General features: G+C 38.4%; 1 protein-coding gene across 1 annotated transcript in view; it reads right to left on the bottom strand.

Annotated features, from left to right (window-relative positions):
- Positions 1-20,328, bottom strand: part of LOC309601488 (proprotein convertase subtilisin/kexin type 5-like) — a gene marked incomplete at both ends in the record, with an annotated part of 236,784 nt that overhangs the window by 35,509 nt on the left and 180,947 nt on the right. Inside the window, one exon of the mRNA XM_082334513.1 lies at positions 15,661-15,764. Within this exon, the coding sequence (XP_082190639.1) occupies positions 15,661-15,764 (104 nt within the window). The remainder of the gene's footprint in view (positions 1-15,660; positions 15,765-20,328) is intronic.

The raw sequence follows: 20,328 nt of genomic DNA, 5'->3' as shown, positions 1-20,328 counted from the left end.
TTATTCAAGAAGGAAGTCTCAAAGGCGCAGGAGCAGGCTGTCCCCATGTGCCAAAAGACGAGCAGGCGGGGGAGAAGACCGGCCTGGCTGAACAGAGAGCTTTGGCTAGAACTCAGGAAAAAAAGGAGAGCCTACCACCTTTGGAAGAAGGGGCAGGTGACTCAGGAGGACTACAAGGATGTTGTGAGGATATGCAGGGAGAAGACTAGAAAGGCGAAGGCCCAGCTAGAACTTAAACTGGCCACCACCGTTAAAGACAACAAAAAAAGTTTTTATAAATATGTTAGTGACAAAAGGAGGGCCAGGGAGAATCTCCCTCCTTTGTTGGATGCAGAGGGAAACATTGCCACAAAGGATGAGGAGAAGGCTGAGGTACTTAATGCCTTCTTTGCCTCAGTCTTTAATAGTCAGACTGCTCATCCTCGGGGTACTCAGGCCCCTGAACTGGGAGATGGAGATAGGATGCAGAATGAAGCCCCGGTTGTCGAAGAGGTGGCAGTCACTGACCTGCTCCTCCACCTGGATGCCCACAAGTCCATGGGGCCAGACGGGATCCAGCCGAGGATACTGAGGGAGCTGGCAGAGGAGCTGGCCAAGCCACTTTCCATTGTTTGCCAGCAGTCCTGGTCAACCGGGGAGGTCCCAGATGACTGGAAGTTAGCAAATATGACGCCCTTCTACAAGAAGGGTCGGAAGGAGGATCCGGGGAACTACAGGCCTGTCAGCCTGACCTCTTCTATGATTCTATGATTCTATATGCAGCACATTCCCCACTAGCCAGCCAGCCAGCTAGACTGAACATCTCCCGAAAGTTGTCTGCATTAAGAGGGTAAAAAGTTATGGTATTTGAAGTCCAGGGCTTTAAAGGTAATCTGCTTTTCATGCACAACATGTGTCTGAAAGGCTCCTTTCTCTACCTCCTTTGCGCTTCTGCAGATGCATGTCAGTGAAGTGATTGCTGGAGAGAGCTGTAACGTGGCTGCTGACCTCTGATATTACCTACTGCATGCGTCACACATAGAATAGAGTAATAGAATCATAGAATCATTTAGGTTGGAAAAGACCCTTAAGATCATCAAGTCCAACCGTTAACCTAGCACTGCCAAGTCCACCACTAAACCATGTCCCTAAGCACCACATCTACATGTCTTTTAAATACCTCCAGGGATGGGTCTCAACCACTTCCCTGGGCAGCCTGTTCCAGTGCCTGACTACCCTTTCAGTGAAGAAGTTTTTCCTGATATCCAATCTAAACCTCCCCTGGCGCAACTTGAGACCATTTCTTCTTCTCCTATCACTTGCTACTTGGGAGAAGAGACCGACACCCACGTTGCTGCAACCTCCTTTCAGGTAGTTGTAGAGAGCGATAAGGTCTCCCCTCGGCCTCCTCTTCTCTAGGCTAAACAACCCCAGTTCCTTCAGCTGCTCCTCATAGGACTTGTTCTCCAGACCCTTCACCAGCATGCAGTGGTACTGAGCATTCATGCCTGGAAGATAGCATCCTGTTAACACTCATTCCTGGATCGTCCAACCTTACCTCTACCTGCCTGCCATGCTGTGGAGAGACAACAGCTGTCCCCTTGCAAGAAATGTAATGCCTAGTAATTTAACTTCATGCCTGAATGCCTTTTACTCAAAGACGCAGAAGGCTTTAAAGTGTCATCTTTCCTTAGATGCATGTGAAAGAAGGATTGAACTTTCAAATGTAAAACTCCCAAACAAGATGAGGTATTTTCAACAGATTTGCTCCAGTCCCATAATATTTAACTTCTTGATAATTCTGAGTACTCGATGTAACTGTCTCAAGCATTCCAGCAGCTCACAAAGGGTAAAAAGATAACTGCTTTGAATTTCTGTTTAAAGGTCAAGTTCAGTAACAACATCTAGTTTGTAAAGGGATTAGTAATAAACAGCCTTACAAAACAGACTCAAAGTTTCACTTACTTATTTTCAAATCAGCTATGTGGTTTTGGTTGCTGTGCCAATCAAAACCGAAGCTTGAAAATGAATTTTGATAAATTAGAAAGAGTTGCTCACCATGTGGTTTTATTGTGAAAATCTGTGCCCTTGGTAAAATCCTGAGGGGAGGAGGTGAAAGAAAAAAGCTTCTGGAGGGTGGAGATTAGATCACAAATAACACTGTATTAATAAATCAGTTTATCTTGCTACCACAGACAGTGTTACCAGAAAACCCTCAGAAGAACATAAATGTTATTTTAATACTTAATATGACAAGGCATGGTGTAAGTCTTTCCAACTGCACCTTGCAGAGAGTTTTATGAAAGTAACCTCTGTTCATTGCAAAACCAGAATTCAGAAAATCATAGAATCATAGAATCGTTAAGGATGGAAAAGACCCTTAAGATCATCGAGTCCAACCGTTAACCTAGCACTGACAAGTCCACCACTAAACCATGTCCTCGAGCACCACGTCTACCCGTTCTTTAAATACCTCCAGGGATGGAGACTCAACCACTTCCCTGGGCAGCCTGTTCCAGTGCCTGACTACCCTTTCAGTGAAGAAGTTTTTTCTAATATCCAGACTAAACTTCCCCTGGTGCAGCTTGAGGCCGTTTCCTCTCGTACTGTCACTTGTAACTAGGGAGAAGAGACCGACCCCCACCTTGCTACAACCTCCTTTCAGGTAGTTGTAGAGAGCAATAAGGTCTCCCCTAGTCCTATTGCTTGTTACTAGGGAGAAGAGACCGACCCCCACCTCGCTACAGCCTCCTTTCAGGGAGTTGTAGAGAGCAATAAGGTCTCCCCTCAGCCTCCTCTTCTCCAAACTAAACAACCCCAGCTCCCTCAGCCGATCCTCATAAGACTTGGTCTCTAGACCCTTCACCAGCTTCATTGCCCTTCTTTGGACACACTCCAGCACCTCGATGTCCTTCTTGCAGTGAGGGGCCCAAAACTGAACACAGTACTCGAGGTGCGGCCTCACCAGTGCCGAGTACAGGGGCACTATCACCTCCCTGGTCCTGCTGGCCACACTATTCTTGATACAGGCCAGGATGCCATTGGCCCTCTTGGCCACCTGAGCACACTGCTGGCTCATGTTCAGGCAGCTGTCAACCAACACCCCCACGTCCTTTTCCGCCAGGCAGCTCTCCAGCCACTCCTCCCCAAGCCTGTAGCGTTGCATGGGGTTGTTGTGACCCAAGGGCAGGACCCGGCACTTAGCCTTGTTGAACCTCATACAGTTGGCCTTGGCCCATCGATCCAGCCTGTCCAGGTCCCTCTGTAGGGCCTTCCTACCCTCAAACAGATCAACACTTCCACCCAACTTGGTGTCGTCTGCAAACTTCCTGAGGGTGCACTCGATCCCCTCATCCAGATCATAGATAAAGATATTGAACAGAACTGGCCCCAATACTGAGCCCTGGGGAACACCACTCGTGACGGGCCGCCAACTGGATTTGACTCCATTCACCACCACTCTCTGGGCTCGGCCATCCAGCCAGTTTTTAACCCAGCGCAGAGTGCACCCATCCAAGCCGTGAGCAGCCAGCTTCTCCAGGAGAATGCTGTGGGAGACAGTGTCAAAGGCCTTACTAAAGTCCAGGTGGACAACATCCACAGCCTTCCCCTCATCCACTAAGAGGGTCACCTTGTCATAGAAGGAGACCAGGTTAGTGAAACAGGACCTCCCTTTCATGAACCCATGCTGGCTGAGCCTGATCCCCTGGTTGTCTCGCATGTGCCGCGTAATGGCACTCAAGATGATCTGCTCCATGACCTTCCCCAGCACTGAGGTCAGGCTGACAGGCCTGTAGTTCCCCGGATCCTCCTTCCGACCCTTCTTGTAGAGGGGCGTCACATTAGCTAACTTCCAGTCATCTGGGACCTCCCCGGTTGACCAGGACTGCAGAGAGATGATGGAAAGTGGCTTGGCCAGCTCCTCTGCCAGCTCCCTCAGTATCCTCGGGTGGATCCCATCTGGGCCCATGGACTTGTGCGCATCCAGGTGGAGGAGCAGGTCACTAACTGCTACCTCTTCGATTATTGGGGCTTCATTCTGCATCCTATCTCCATCTCCCAGCTCAGGGGCCTGAGTACCCCGAGGATGAGCAGTCTGACTATTAAAGACTGAGGCAAAGAAGGCATTAAGTACCTCAGCCTTCTCCTCATCCTTTGTGGCAAGGTTACCTTCTGCATCCAACAAAGGAGGGAGATTCTCCCTGGCCCTCCTTTTGTCGCTGCTATATTTGTAAAAACATAGAGGACTCCATCCAAAAAAAAAAACCAACCTTGTCAAACAAATAACAGTTCAAAGTATAAAAATAATTGGTACTTAAGGATTCCATTTTCCAAATATGGTAATATCTAATGCTGTCTGAAACTGCCAACTGAAGACGGTTCTTTAAAGGAAATTCCTTCAAGGCTTAATGACTGTGTAATGAAATTGTTCTCTTTCCGTCTCCTTCCCCTTCAGCCCCAAACTCAAGTGCACATAGCATGGAAACATTCATTTGGAGAGAACTAAACACAGCACCTCTGTCAAATAAGGCAGGTATTTTTTTTCGGAAGTGAAACAAAAGGTCTAGTGTATATGAAGATAATGAAATTCAACCCTCCTTCAGACTTCTGAATTCTCTTTAATGTATTCCACAAACAAATGGACAAATAGAGATTTTCGATTTTTACACGTGGGTGAGGGCAGGCAGAAGAAGGGCAAGGAAGGCTTAAATGGAGAAAAATGTTCATACTGTGAAGAGGGTCCTCATGATGGAAAACTCCCTGGTCATAAACATCATCTTGCAAAAACAACATCTGATCAAAGCATATTTATCTGTGCAGTCATTCATCTATTCTTACACTGCATCCATTGCTCTGATATTTAAAATTTTAGTTAATAATCATTCTGTCTGCTTCTGAGGGGGTGTAGCGCTGTCCTGTAAGAAGATATTTGCCTTTCAGAGATGGAAGGGGAATGTGAGTTTGGTATAACATAAATTGATTGTTAAGGGACAGTCTTTTGCTCTCGTTGAGCTCAAGAGCTGCAAACTTTGATCTCCTGGTGCTGAAGGTGTCCATGGGCAGAACAATCCTTGAATCCTTCCTCCACTCACGCAGCAATGCAAACTGACCCATTCCTATTTCTGCAAAATCACATGAATACACAGTTTTACAGATGCAGTAAAACTTTCAGAGAAAAACTTGCCTTCTGGAACACAAAGTAAATATCAAATATTTGCTGATCTCTTTACTCTTCCTATCATTAAAGAAAATAACATTTCTAGGGGCTAAAGTCCATTTATTTATACCTAGAGCAGTACCTCTATTAGCTCAGCATGAAATCAAGGACTGCTCAGCTGCTGGATAGACTTCCCCAGCTTTTTCATAATCCCTTTGTTTTTGTCTCAAACTGCTATTGAAAATTCAATAGCTTCCTTATTTATATATAAAGAGGATGTAAAGCCCCAAATCTAAAGACAGAATATATAATCCATTTGACTAAGAGAAATATGAATTTCTGGTATTGATAAATCACAACACAAAATGATGATCTTAAAGGTCCAACCTAAACGATTCTATGATTCTATGATTCAATTAAAATCATGCAGACTCCAGGAAAACTGTTCCCAAACACTGAAAACACAGCATTTCCAGCGCCTCAGTGCAGCTAAATTTGTTATGCTGCAGTTTTCATTTCCTGTCATCAAGATGTCTCATCAATAGTTTAGATGCTAAGCTTCCCTTGATATTCTGTTCATTTGACAAAAAGCACTGCAGGATATTTTCTCTCCACTATATTTTTGGGCCTTTAATTTTCTATACCATAAAAGCAGCATTGGAAATACAAATATTTCCTGGTATCTGTGATAACTGATAACAGATATCAAATACTGAACCAGTAGGCAAGACTAACTACAATACCTTTAGTTTTTCAAACCAGGAATATGCAGCTGTGCTAAACTAGACTCAGCTGTTTGAAATGTAAGTTATTATGACTTGTCAATTTACGCTACCTTAGGATCTTGCTACAGTCTCATCCAGAATGAGAAATACAAAATAAGAGTCTGAAATGCTCCTTATGCTTTGGTTCTCTTAAATATTGTTTAGCAAGACAGGAAGACATGGGACTACAAAATTTTTCTTTGGGTTTTTTGGATTTGTTTTCTGTTATTCTATTCTGTAATTCAGTTGTGTGTCTGTGTGCATGTGTATGTGTATAGAGAAAGAAAGATTTTTTCTGGCAAGTTTTGAATGGTTACATAGTCATCTGCACCAAAGCACTTAAGTGAGTCTGAGCTTGTTTCCACAACTGTACTAGTGCACACACTCACCAAGGAGAGGTGATCATGTGCAAGTATATCTAGCACTATAGTCAGAGCAAACAGGACCATTTTTTTACACCTGATTAGGAAATGCATATATGTAGTCATTTGATGCCAGGTACTGTGCTGGTAACTGTGTACTTGACAACAGAGAGTCCAAAATATCTGTTTTAACAGTAGTGTAAAGCTTCCCCTTTCTACTCTTTTATTTACTTCCTTTTCCTTATCAAAAGGAATTTCAGTATTTCATAGGACCATAGTCAATATTTGTTTCAATTTTAGTTGAAGGATTTCAAATATATTAAAATGAAAAATTCTTAAGACTCTCCAGTTACTCTCATTCTGTAACTACTTCAACCCAACCTGCACCAATATTTATTTCACATTTGATAGTTTATTTGCAAATATAGAACTCTAATTGTATATTACTTTAAGGTTCTGTCATTTGCTTAGTATATCAAAATACTTCTAATTACAAATAGGAAAGCCAGTTGTTTGAAGAAAATTAAGGAACAAAAAAAAGGAGAAATGATACAATGACACACTGCTTAAACTATTTTCATTTTGTTTCGCCATGTCTTAACTGAGAGAACATTGTTCTTGAATGAGAATTCATCTCATTTCAGCCATATCCTTAACCGCAAATTACCCTGTTTTGTGCCAACCTGTGACCAGTAATCTATGATAACAGGATGTGATTTCTGAAATGCATAACTGCTTTACAAGCCAATAACACAGCTGTGCAAGAATGTTCTTTTTTGCTCTTGGTTGTAAAACCAACTCCCTCATGCTTTTTAAATTAAGTACAATATTTGCATTTTCATATTTTATACAGAACCAAACCCAAAATTTTTCAATTTTTCAACAACAAACTCAGTCCTTTCTCCCCACATAATTCCCCTCAATCCAGGTTATTAAAAATTATTAATAATTAATCCAGGCTATTAAAATTATTTTATTAATCTTACCATCACACCAGAGAAGGATTTATAGGACAGAAAGTTATGCAATAAATTTGTTATAAAAGTGGCTGTTACAAAGGTGCACAATGAGAAATCAAGGGGTTTCTATAACTAGAAAAGTGCAAACGGAATACTTAAAAATAGCCTTTATTAAGCTTCCAATTGTGTTTATGTCAATTACTGATTCTTGTATCAGTACAAATAATTTCTCTAGTAATATACTAACCGTGGATTTACCTGACAATATATTTGACAAAAAAATCAACCCTCTGTATTTTATAGTTTTCTGTCTGACTGAAAGCCCTTATTCATTGATAAAATAAAATATAGATCTTCCAGAACCACTGGTGGGACAGCTAGTAGAAGCTAAACTTCCAGCAGACAGTGTAGCTTTGTGAATAGTTTCTATATGCAGTTCTGACACTATATCACCTTCTTTTTGAGCCTTTGCATCCACTTAACCCCTAAAAACCATCACCTTAAAACATAAATTAAATTCAAGATCACTACTGCATTCACATCCTGTCAGTAATTATCTACTTCAGGTATTTAAAACGTATATTAAGCAGGTAGACATTGGTTGACTAAAAGGACTAAAAGCAAAAGACAGTTTTGGGTCTTCAGAGTCAGACTCTACTAATAGTGACAGCAAGTACCACCCAAATACCTTCCTCTCTCACAAGTGTTAGCAGCCTCAAGGCACAGGTCAATGGGATTCAGCCACCCCACTGTCAGTGGTCAGCACTGAGAACCTGTGTGTATCCAGTATGGCCATGCCAAGTTCTTCACTTCCTGCAGCAAGATCTGAATCAATATCTGATTTACTTTTCAGAGCTTGTTTAGGTATGAGTAAACCATAGTAGTCTTCAGAGCACACGATATTCTGCTGTGCCCTGCATATGGGGATATTTTCTTCAGTGTCACAGAAAGTACCAGTGCACTTCAGCAGAGTGACCAGGAAGACTAGTTTACCTCTCTGCCTCTGAAGGAGCAGGGTTGCTATAAAAACAGAAAACCTGACTACTACTAGCTGATGATTGATAAGACAGGTTTCTGCAGCAGGATTTGGCTGTAAATCATATAGCCTCTACTATAGATATAACAATTTTATAACAAAAACATTTATTTATATTGCTTAAAATGAGGCAACTTATGTGAATGGAATAAATCTAAGGATTATGTGCATTTAAAAGGGGAAACAATGTTTGCTGAAATAAAGTTGACTAAGGTTCATCTACAGTAATGGAAACTATAATTTTGAAATTCCATGATAGTCATTTTATGTTGCATTTTCCCAAAAAGCACAAAGATCCATTGCAAAAAATGACAGCTTGCAAATTTTCTCTAATCAAAACAAGCCATTTTCTGACTTCATCATGGAATACTTTTAAAAAAAAAAAGGAAACATTTCCTTTATTAGAGGCAAGTTTACCCTTGGAGATACATTTAGGATTCCTCAATGATTTAAAAGCAGCCAAATGTACTTGTCATTTCATCCCATCAAATAATAAAAACACCTTTTGGTGAGAGCCTATATGCTAGGCTTCATCTCAGAACAGATGACAGATGAGTTAAAGGAACTGTAAATGGAAATGCTGACAGATTGTTAGGAGACACAAAGATACCATTTCTGTGCTGTCAGATGTATCAGACACATGGTGCAGAACTTCTGTCTTGTACAATGACTGTGTTTGTTCAGAGGTGTTGGTGCTTCAGAGGAATATTTACACTCTAATTCCTGACTGAGTATAGGGCAGCAGCAGGATTTTGGCAGAGAAAGGTTATATATAAATGTGCATACAGTTGTAATGAAGTGTTTTGCAAATTATTTAATAATTTGCAAATTTTTAGAATTGAAATTATACCAGCCTCATCCCAAAGCACAGAAAATATTAATTAAGTCAATAGACTTCACACTATCCTGGTAGTTCTGTACAGTACATACAGATCAGTAACCTGAGGCAAAAGGAAATTAAACAATCAGCCAAGTTTACAGATAGTTGGACCAGTAACATTAACACTGTTAACAGATCTTGTGGATGAATTTCTGCATCCACTGAGTTAATAGCAACACTTCCATTGATTTGCATGAGCTGTTTTTTCCAGAAGGAAATAGCGATACAGTTATACACAACTTCAGGCATCTAACTGATCTGAATTGTTCTCTATGGGGGCACTTATCTTTCCCATTTATTAAACAGGGAGCATAGGCTCCTTGATGCTCTAGATCCTACCAAGATTCTCTAAATGCCTAACTGGCCTAAATCCCAGTCCCACTAAAGTAGACACTCTCTGATAATAAAACAATTGCCAGTTTTGTAATCACTGAAAATGAAATATAACAATGCAATGGCAACAAAGAGCTTTGGTCTTCCCAAAGGGAGGTGTTTGTTGTTTTTTTTAAAAAGACAGAACTACCCCCCTGCATAAGATGTTTACGTAGTTTGTCATGGATGTAAATGAGAAATGTGGGCTTCATTGTCTATAAGTAAAGCATTCTGCTTTGGAGAATTGTATTGGTTTATCATTCACTTTTTAATTCAGTGTTCCTGGTTTTTCTTTCTTAATATTGCAAAATGGAAATCTACATTTCATATTAAGTGGTAGACTCTGAGGTTATGTGTCCACAGGGGAAGAGACTGTTCCTCCATTTCCCTTCCACCCAGTCTTTTGCAGACTTTTGCTAAAGGTCTGAGTTGGGCTTGTTAAAAGAAAGTAATGTCAAAGGTTATTATTCCCATGATCTGTGTACTGTTAATGTTGTCAATGCTCTTGGCAATGCCTGGAATACTAGGATCTGCAGAGTATAGTAATTGTGCATATCTTTAGGACAGACGGACATCAAATCTGTAAGTTATTGAGCAGAGGCACTATCTTTTAAAATTCTTTGTCTATTGTGCTGATCATGGATTGGTGATGATTCTGAGTGCTATTTCCTATCACACATACTCTGTCAATGTTGGGGAGAGATGTGGTGGCACTTCTGCTCACTGTTAGACTAGCTAATTAATTATTAATTAAAATTAATAATTTTAGCTGGTTTGCTTGCCTGCTTTCCTGGTGCTAAACTGAATGCTACCCTGTGTTCCAACAACTACCAAGCAGGGGCTACAAGGTGAAAAGTGTTCACATGAATCTAACCAGTCCACCTAATATAAGACTAATGCCTAGTTATGCGAATGAGTGCCAACATATCTCTCAGACTTTAAATCCACATAGGTTGAAGACTTTGTCATGTATGTGTAAGATATAGTTGGATTGTCTTTCCAAAAATGTAGTTGCTTTTCCAGACTCTTACTCTCAGTTGCCTACTCAAGATTCTGGTTTGTGTGCCTCACATTTGGAAATGGCATGTTACATACTTGTTTCTTGATAAATGTAATTCCCACAATATTAAAATCCTGTGGCTTAATGCCTGGCAGATAGGACTCTAGATCATAGAATCATAGAATCATACAATATCTCAAGTTGGAAGGGACCCATAAGGATCATCCAGTCCAACTCCCTGCTCCTCCCAGGACTACCTAAAACTAAACCATATGACTAAGAGCATCATCCAGACACTCCTTGAACTCGGACAGGCTTTGTGCCGTGACCACTTCCCTGGGGAGCCTGTTCCAGTGACTGACCACCCTCTCAGTGAAGAACCTTTTCCTAAGGTCCAATCTGAACTTCCCCTGATGCAGCTTCATTCTGTTTCCTTGTGTCCTATTGCTGGTCACCAGAAAGAGGTGATCAGCACCTCCCCCTCTGCTGCCCCCCTTGAGGAAGTTGTAGACTGCGATGAGGTCACCCCTCAGCCTTCTCTTCTCTAAGCTGAACAAACCAAGTGACCTCAGCCGATCCTCATAAGTCTTGCCCTCGAGGCCTTTCACCATCTTGGTCACCCGAGTTGGAGCCTTTTTCAAAGACTAATATGTTTGGAAGCAAAATCTAGCTTAAAAGGATTCCCTGGACGGTGTAAAGCTGCAGAAATAGCTGTGTCATGGCTTGGCAATGAAGCTATGGGCCTGCTGAGAGGAGCGAGTGGCCAGAGGACATGGCCCTAGGGGTATTCCTGGTGAGGAGACATTGCCTTGATCCAACAAAGCCCCCAGAAAGTGAGAGAAACAAGTCACATGAGATTTAATTTGCCGATGTTCCTCAACAAGTGGAACCTAGAAGATACTTACTGACAGCAAAGTTGTCTTCCTGAAAATATCAATCAGCTTCATTTTTCAATCACAAAAAATCATTAGTCTAATTTGCATAGGATACAGTCTGTTCCACTCTTACAAAGTAAAATCAATGCAATTTCATGTGTTTGGTGTTAGCTAGCCAAACAACCCAAAAATGACAGCCAAACTCAAAGCCCATGTTCTACATGCTCTGTGCACCATGTGTATGGGCTGTAGGGGTGGGTAGAACTTGATATTGGCTCTTATCACCATATGCAAATACCAGCTAGAATCTGTAAGATTGGAAGGTCTTTTGATATATGTACAGCTTTGGTTGATATATCAGTTCTTGAGTGTTTGCCATTTTCAGGAGTCTTATACCAGCTTCTAACAATGTTTTCAAAATATAATTTCATATCATTATTTAAAATATGCAGCATGGTGCTTATGGATAGCTTTTTTTTTTTCTCTGAAATGTACATGCTGTTGTGCAGATTTTCTCACTGCTCTCTGAATTTGTGCCTGGTTACTGGTCACCTTACAGCAATTTAAATCTGACCAATCATAGGATCATAGATAGTCTTGTCTCTTCATCAGTCCCAGAATTGGTAATGCTCTGTTTGCAAGAATCACCAGTTTTATTAAACACTATAACACTATAATTAAAAATATAATTAAAAAATTATATTCAAAGGCCACTTCTCTCTCCTGAAGTAGCCAACTGTGATACTTTGGCTAATCTAAATGGATGGTATTTAGCTCTGCTAGTCTGTTATTATTCCCTGGCAAATGAGATTGCTCTCAATTTCTGTAGGAAGACTACCTCCACCAGGTCTAGAAATGTCTTGAAATGGAAAAAAGTGGCTAGAGTTTTGATTTTCATTTATCTTTCAGTGGTATTTTTTTTCACTGTACTGAGGTGTTATTATCTACACTTTAGAGCCAAGAAGACTGAAGGATGTTCTCTAAAATCTCCCTGCAAATTAATAGTATTCCCTCACTCTGAATGGTCTGTTTACCCAGAGAATTTTCTTTGAGAGTATATAGAGCTTCAGTTACATATAAAGAATTTTTCAGATTATTTGATCATTTTTCTTAAAACTGCAGTGTTTCATTTCTTTCAACCTAGAAACAAATCAGCATTAATGCAGTGTCCCCTTTTTATGAATGCAGTGGGAAGCTCTATTGTTGACCAAATAATTGACATAACAATGAGCCTTTGCATACCAATCTGCCATAGCAGAAACAGTTTGACAATTTTGGTATCTTCACAAAAAGAGATATTCTCTAGTATTTTTCTAAATAACTGGTTAATCAGCTGCTTAATTATTTAAAAACCCTCTGATTTTGAAGCCAAATTGAGCCAAATTGATCTCTTTATCTAGTGACAAATTATATTTACAACTGAGTAGACAAAAAAATACTCTGAGTACTCAATCTTTCTTTTTGAGAATATCAAGTAATAAATTCCTGTGTATAGATACCTGCTGGCTGACAACAAAACAAAACAAAACAAAACAAAACAAAACAAAAACAATAAAAAAATCTTGCCCCTTCCTTTCTTCATTCTGTTGACATACATTTAATGAATACTGTTTACTTGCCAGAAAATGAAACAAATAACTGACATTGCTTTAGCAAATCACTGGCTGGCTCAAGTGCTTTTCATGAAACAATCTTACTAATGTTAGACAGAAATATGGAGAACTTGCAATCAATAATGACATCTGTGAGCTCCTTCTGTGTGTTCTGCAACAGAGAAAGACTGCAAAGGACTATATTGAGGGACAATGTTGCCATGCAGCCTGGAAAAACATCCCACTGAAAAGGCATGCTGACCCACTTTCAACTACCAGCTTTTGCTGACCCTTTGTTGAGTGAGAGGTTCTTCCAAGTTTTTGTTGTTTTTACCCTTTCAGTTCTCATTTCTAAAGGAGCAAGTCTGTCTCTCCTTTTCTCCTAATTTTTTTTCTTTCTTCCCCAGCATGCATGGAAGAAAGGCAGATTGTTTCTCGTGACTCTCTTTGTTTTAGTTAATTAAAAAAAAAAAAAAAAAAAAAAGCTTCCTCACCCTTACTTTGTTAAGACTATGCCTTGGAAGAAATATGGATCTTGTCATCGACAAAATTATGATACATTTCCTTAAGGTACTCAGATTAATCAGAGTAATTCATCTATTAAAAAGCATTCTTTAATTGTTAGTCTTGGCAACAGTGAAGGATAATAGTCAAATATTATCCTAAATATTGCCACGTGCAATAGTAACATACTGGTTCGGTCTTGCCAGCAGTGGTGTGCAAACACCAATTGAGTCCAGTTTTGAATGTTGTGATTTAATCTAAATCTTTTGCTTTTTCTTCTTCTAAAACCAACAGAGGTTTAAAGAAAGCTGGATTTTTATTGGAAGCATTTGCTCAGCCTAACTTGCCGAGATAATTTAGTTAAAACTAGTGCTTTTATTTGAGTTAAAGTTGATTCCTGAGCTCCATAGAGGTTGAGGCACTTAGTTTGTCTTCCTCTTTTTCAATTCCACCATGGAGTCTACAGTGGAGTTCTGCCAGGTCAAGTTGTATTTCCTGACTCCCAGTCCCCCAGTTGATCTTATCTGTGTTCATGATTTTGCACAAGTGGAGGAAAACCCTTTTTCACCCCTTTTCTTCTATATATATCAACAAATAGAAAAATGTGTAGCTCCAAGGATTCAGATTAAGCTAGCTAGTGGTGTAACAGTCCATGTCCTGCTGCCAATGCTGTTAATGATAGTGTGTTAGTGTGACTTCTCTTTTGCTAATGAGTGACAGCTGCTGTGAAGTGAATCATAGACTGTTTGCCTCTCCCAGGAAACAAGTGGAAAACCACAAAAAGATAGAATTTTGAAAGTGAGTTAGGGAAAAAACAACCAACTCTGTTTTATGCTACTTGAAAACTATTGTTTGAATTTCAGATAGCTCCAACAAAATGATAATGCAGTCATGATTTCTTGCCAAAACTTTTGAAATACTGGGTTATGTTTCACAATAACAAAAACTGTAATGTTATCATAATTAAGATATTATTTCTCACTGTATGTGTTTTTGCATGTGGTTGTGTGCTTGTTGTAAATGGGACAAACCCAGGTCAAAACCTTCACATGGTGAAGGGGTTGGAGTCAAATACCCATTTCTAAATGTATCCTTTGTAGTTAGGGTCTGGTTTGGATCCAGAAATGAAAGCTGTTTTGTTTGGTTTCTATTCAGTTGCAGCAGCAATGTCATAGGTCAGAATGATATATTAAAGATGCTCTATGGTAGCAGTGCCTTGATCTAGAATAGATTAACACTAGGCTTCAGTTTTAAAATGAAACTAGTGTAAAGATTTGATGGTTCTTATATATTATATTCTGGTCTCAATAGATCCTAGCACAAAATAGTTCAAATCTCAAGACACATGCTCATCTTAAAAGAAGTTCTCTCATGAAAGGAGAATCAGAAATAAGACATTCTGGGGTTTTTTTTTAGATGCAATCCAGACTGAAAGCAGTTAAGAGTTTAGTGAATGGGAATCAGAAGCCAAGCCATGTTGAAATACAGCATTGTATGGATTCAAGGTCCAGTTTTAACCCATCTTGAAAATATATGTCTTATTTAGTGGCACAATTGTGTACTTCTGCTCACATTATAGAATATACAGCCTAAAGAGGTAATTTTAATGCAAAAATATAAGACACTACAAAATTTTAGAAACCTACATTAGAGCTGATTGAAGAGTATGATTTCTGTCCCATTAAAAATCTTGATAACTCAACATTTGTTTTTGTCCTAAATCTTAAATATTGAAAAATGTAGGGTGATTGATATAATTCTGAAATTTGAGTATACTGTTTTGTCATTTTTTAATCAAAATTATCAGCAATTCTAAATGAGAATGTGGTCTGAACCCAGTAACTGCTACAACTCCAACTCTAGGCTATTTTAGGAGTATACTAGCTATACAAGGATAAATTTTAAAACACCTGATTTACTTAGTTTTCTGCAAGCACTGCACAAATTAGGACCAAAAGGGACTACCAGGATCTGGCCAATGCCTTTTGTAGCTGCATTTTTGGGTTTAGCCATTTTTAGAACATTTCTTTATAAAAGAGAAGATAGGCCCCTTTTGTTAATGGCAAGACTCAAAGCTATGCACAACACAGGGTCAACCAAACTACTTGAGATTATTTCCTTTTAAAAAATGTCAAAAATTATGTTGCCTCTGATGACAAAGAAGAAAGGAAGCTCTCACCCTTATAACCAGCTGCATTGGTTTTCCAGTCGTTAGCATTCAGATGTCCTGTATGTGAAGTCCTGACAATAATATGCTGTATGTCTCTCCAGGTCAGAAATGGACTATGAAAAGGAGGAAAGACAAAGTAAAAAATCAGACATTTTACCAGAATGGAGGGATAAAATATCCAAACAAAATAAATTGCAATTTCTCTTCCCTCTTCTCCTTTGTTCTATTCAAAATAGCATGTCCTAATTTTACAGAATTACTCTATAAAATTGTTTATTCAGCTAGGAGGTTTGCATTAAGCAGACTATAAAGATATATGATATATCATATACTGTATAAAACTTCTAATGCTTTGCTGAGCAAGGGAACAAAAAGGAGTACATTTCACCCAGAGGTAACTTGTATGACCACCAACCACTATATGTGATTACCTACCTTGACCAGTTAAAAGCTAAAGAAAAGCAAATTGATGGCTCACTGAATAGCTTTACTAAATCTTAGTAACTAAGCCCTCAAGCTGGAAATTTTTTTAGGCTTTCAACTCCTATTGAAGCTATTTCAGATGACTCTGTTGTTATTCACTTGTCTATTACCCTGGGTCTTGGAATTTGCTGTGGCTCCACATATTCTTTAAGAAGCCCAAATTGCCAGCACTGAATTTGAATAGTTACAGAGCAAGTGTCTGATAGCACAGAGGTGAATTCCTTTAACAGATTCCTAATAACTTGTCTGCCATGACAGTGAAAGACAATACATCCTTACTATGAAATTAGACTATGAGTCTAGCTATTTGAAATTTCAGTGAGAATTTATTTGGGAAACAGATACAGGGTAATAAAAAACATACAGAAATATCCAGGTCTTCTATGAGTCCCCCGACATTGGAACACATAGAAAAATCTCACGCAACTCTCTGTTTGATGTGCACAGGCAAATGCTGTCTCGGATGGCTTCTGACACACACCACCACCACCACCACCCCCCCGTAGCGTTTCACATCTTCCAGAACTTGTTTTCTCAAAGTATATATTTTTTTTAAATACTTGAGTAATCGGTGCTGTATGGCACTTAACTATGGAAGTAGAATCTTGCTTATCCTGTGAGCTGAAATCAAGCTATTAAGAAACAATATCGAATACATGTTCAGGAGAAGGCAGTAGGGACATAGAAGTTATTGCAAACCTGTAATTGACCCGTTTATAGAAAAACTTTCCCCTATCTTATCCTCAGTGCACATATAGACATATATTGATGGGTATTAAAGAAAAGGAAGTTCACCTGTCTGGGTGGAAATACAGAAAATGAAAACCAATTATGTTTCAGAACCATGGTCTATGATTTTATATAATGGAGAAAAACTTGGGATGTAAAGGACATTCACTCACATATGATGTTCACAAATTTTACTTTCCAATAGCCTTATAATCTATATGCTTCAAATCAAGTAGGAGTTGCCAAGAAAAAACCAGGCTTCTTTTATGCAACTAGGTTGTAAGGGACAGTCCAAAGAAGGGTACTGAACCATTTAACTATACACATTTTTCTCGCTTCCCTTGCAGTAATACCATTTTATTTCTGAGTGTATATTTTCCATCGCAGAACATTTCCCAGTGGGTATGTGGGGCCCATGGGTATGCTGATACAACCTCGCACCTTTCTAGCTACAGTTGGCACGTCACAGGAAGTGGTGTATATTTTTCTGGCATCATCACAAAAAGTCCTGTTTGTGCTAGCTGTTGAAACATACAGTGGAGCTGGAATAATCCGAAGAAGGAAGATGATTTATAATTGAATCTCTGATTGACTGTAGCCAGATTTTTTGGTAATTTCTTCTAAGCTGTGTAAATTTGTGACCCTTTAATTTCTCTGTGTCTGTGTACAAGGTATGATGTTTAAATTATTATGTTATTTTTAAATTTAAATTTAAATTATTATGTTATTTTTAAGGAGAGCTGATGCCTTCTGGCCCTGAACATTTATTAAAACATTAATATGCCCATAGATACAGTTTTACCTTAAGGTGGAATTTCTCACACTAGACCGTTAGACTAGAATGACAGTAATACTTTATCCACCTGAGCTGGTAAAAACAACTGCAAAAAAAAAGAAATGTCATTCATGAGCATTAAGGGCTTGTAAGATAGGATATGCTTGGACTGTTACGTAACATGCTTCAAGAAAAAAAATCAATAAGATATTATACCAGCTCAGGAATTCTATTGGGAGCCTGAATAAAGTCTTAGAAAAACATGTTTCAGGCCTTCAGGAAGACTTTCAGGACAAAAGAGCTGCATTCTTTATAATCTGGGATCTAAACAATCTATAATTACATAAAGCAAGCTGTCCATGCTACTGGTAAAAAATAAGGCACTAAAATACTAACAACTTTAAAAGGAGAGTTTCAAGATAGGGTACGCTCAACTGATAATTTAAAGAGGAACGGTGGATAAAGGATATAAGGATATAGTAGACTCCACTTGATAATACTAAACTCCCATAAATTGGAATTAGTCATCCAGTCAGAAAATGAGATTACGTATCAAAATCATGATTTACTTTTAAAAACAAAAACCATGTCAGACCTTGAAAACTGAGCCATTCACTGTTGTATCTACCATCCTTATCTAACCATAAAAAATAATGCAAGAATTTCTGGGACAGAAAACCTTTGATCAAAGGTCTGATTTCCAGGACACAAAAAGGTATATAGTTAAATCAATGTCTCTTATACAATCTCCACATCTGTTTGCTTACTCTAGTATTCATGAGATATATGTTTTTATATTTTCTTCTGAAGGAATGATGATTTGTTACATCTAATAGGTTTAACATCATAAGAACAACATTCAAACCAATTTCTATAGCCTACTATAGGACCTTCACTACACTAAGAATTGTGTTATTGCCAGATTGAAATTTCCTCTCTAAAGTAGACATCTCATTTGAAACAGAATAGGTCTGCAATTGTTTGCCCACAATTTCTTCCAGACACTTTAACAACAACAACAACAACAACAAAGAAACTGGAATGAAGTCAAAACAGCAGTTCATTTGGAGAAAGAAGAAGGATTTTTTGTTTTGTTTTCGTTTATTTTTAAACAGGACAGCCTCACAGCCAATTTTAAAGCATCTGAAAAAGTCACAGAATTGGTCAAATATTTGTAAAACATGTCAAAAGTTCATCCTAAGTGAGTAAACAGTTGTTTGCTAGCCATGTGGGCCACAGATCCAGACAAGATGTCATTGATGTTAATTGGTTGATTAATCTCAAAAGAATTAATAGCTAAACATCTTGAAATGAACAAATACATTATCAAGAACAGTACTAACTCTGCTTGAGAAAGGATTGATTTAAAAAACTGAGCAATTTCCTTCCAAGAAAAAAATTTTTATTGATTTCATCTGAAATTGTCTTGGGATTATACATACCAGACAATACTCAAAATCATGTCAGAATAAGCAGAAGTGAGAACAATTAGATACAAAATTGTTTGTCCGACAGACAAAAAATAATGTATGTTGTGTCCTCAACAAACTATTTATACTCTGAGATACAGCCCTCTTCTTTCAGGCTTCTCAAAATGTTTATGAAACAAATGAGAAAAAATGAAACAGAACAAGTATATTAAATTATATTACAGTAATATATAATATAATTATATTACAGTAATATTAATTTGAGATTAAACTGTATCTTTAAACAAGAGCAAATAAATAACATTATTCAAGCTGCTTAGAAATAGTAGATCATCATTTTTGGCCAAATCTGATTTCTTCATTCCACAAGTGGTCTCCCTAGTGACAATTGGGCTAATCCTGGAAAAAGTAAAGAATTCAGGCTCTATTCTTTTTCCATAATGATACAGTGCCAAAAATAACTGTTCAAAATAATCAATGCAAGAGGACAATAAGCAAAAATATCACTGAATGCAATAATGATACAAATGGGGTGAAAATTTAGTTTTGCCTTTGTAGCAAAATGATATTGCTAACAAAATGAATAATGGTTGCTACATTATTTTCATAACCAGCAGTTTGTGACAAATATGACCTAATTTGAAAAAAATTTCTTGTCAAAATAGCAGAGAATTGTTGGAAGAATTACAATAAATGTTTCTTCAAAAATCAAAGAAAAACCACAGTATCACAGGATGAATTAAGAAAAAGAAACACTTTTCAATTTGGAAGTATCAAATTACTTTCTTTGTAAATCTTAGTTATGACAGGACAGACATGGATAATTATTATTATTATAAACAATCTAAAAAGTCTCTATGCCCTAGATACCTTGTAGTGCAGTGGGAGATAACACAAATAGTTATAAGTTTTAAAATTGCAACTTGTGTTCCACTAGTTTCTGCATGACCCCACCCTTAAGGGGCCTATGATAAATCTATAAGCAAAGCATAACAAACAGTTGTCTGGTTTATTCACACTTTCCCATCACTTATAAGTCAGCCAACTTGTCCTGTGTTATCTACAACCCTATTACCTGCCCTAATGACCCCATGGACAGGAATATCGGCTGTGTTAATGGGAGTCATTCTTCTTTCCCAGGTTGCATAAAGAGTCAGTGTGAAGATGCCTATTGCAACAGAGGATTTTAAGAAGGATGAGACATGAAGATGGCCTCTCATTGTTGTGTCTGTCCTGTGCATAAATATCTAAATGGTCTAC

Source organism: Platalea leucorodia, assembly GCF_965183815.1.
Source record: "Platalea leucorodia genome assembly, chromosome: W".
NCBI lineage: Eukaryota > Metazoa > Chordata > Aves > Pelecaniformes > Threskiornithidae > Platalea > Platalea leucorodia.
Note: the sequence above shows the minus strand (reverse complement) of the source record. Positions and strands in the feature narration are given on the sequence as shown.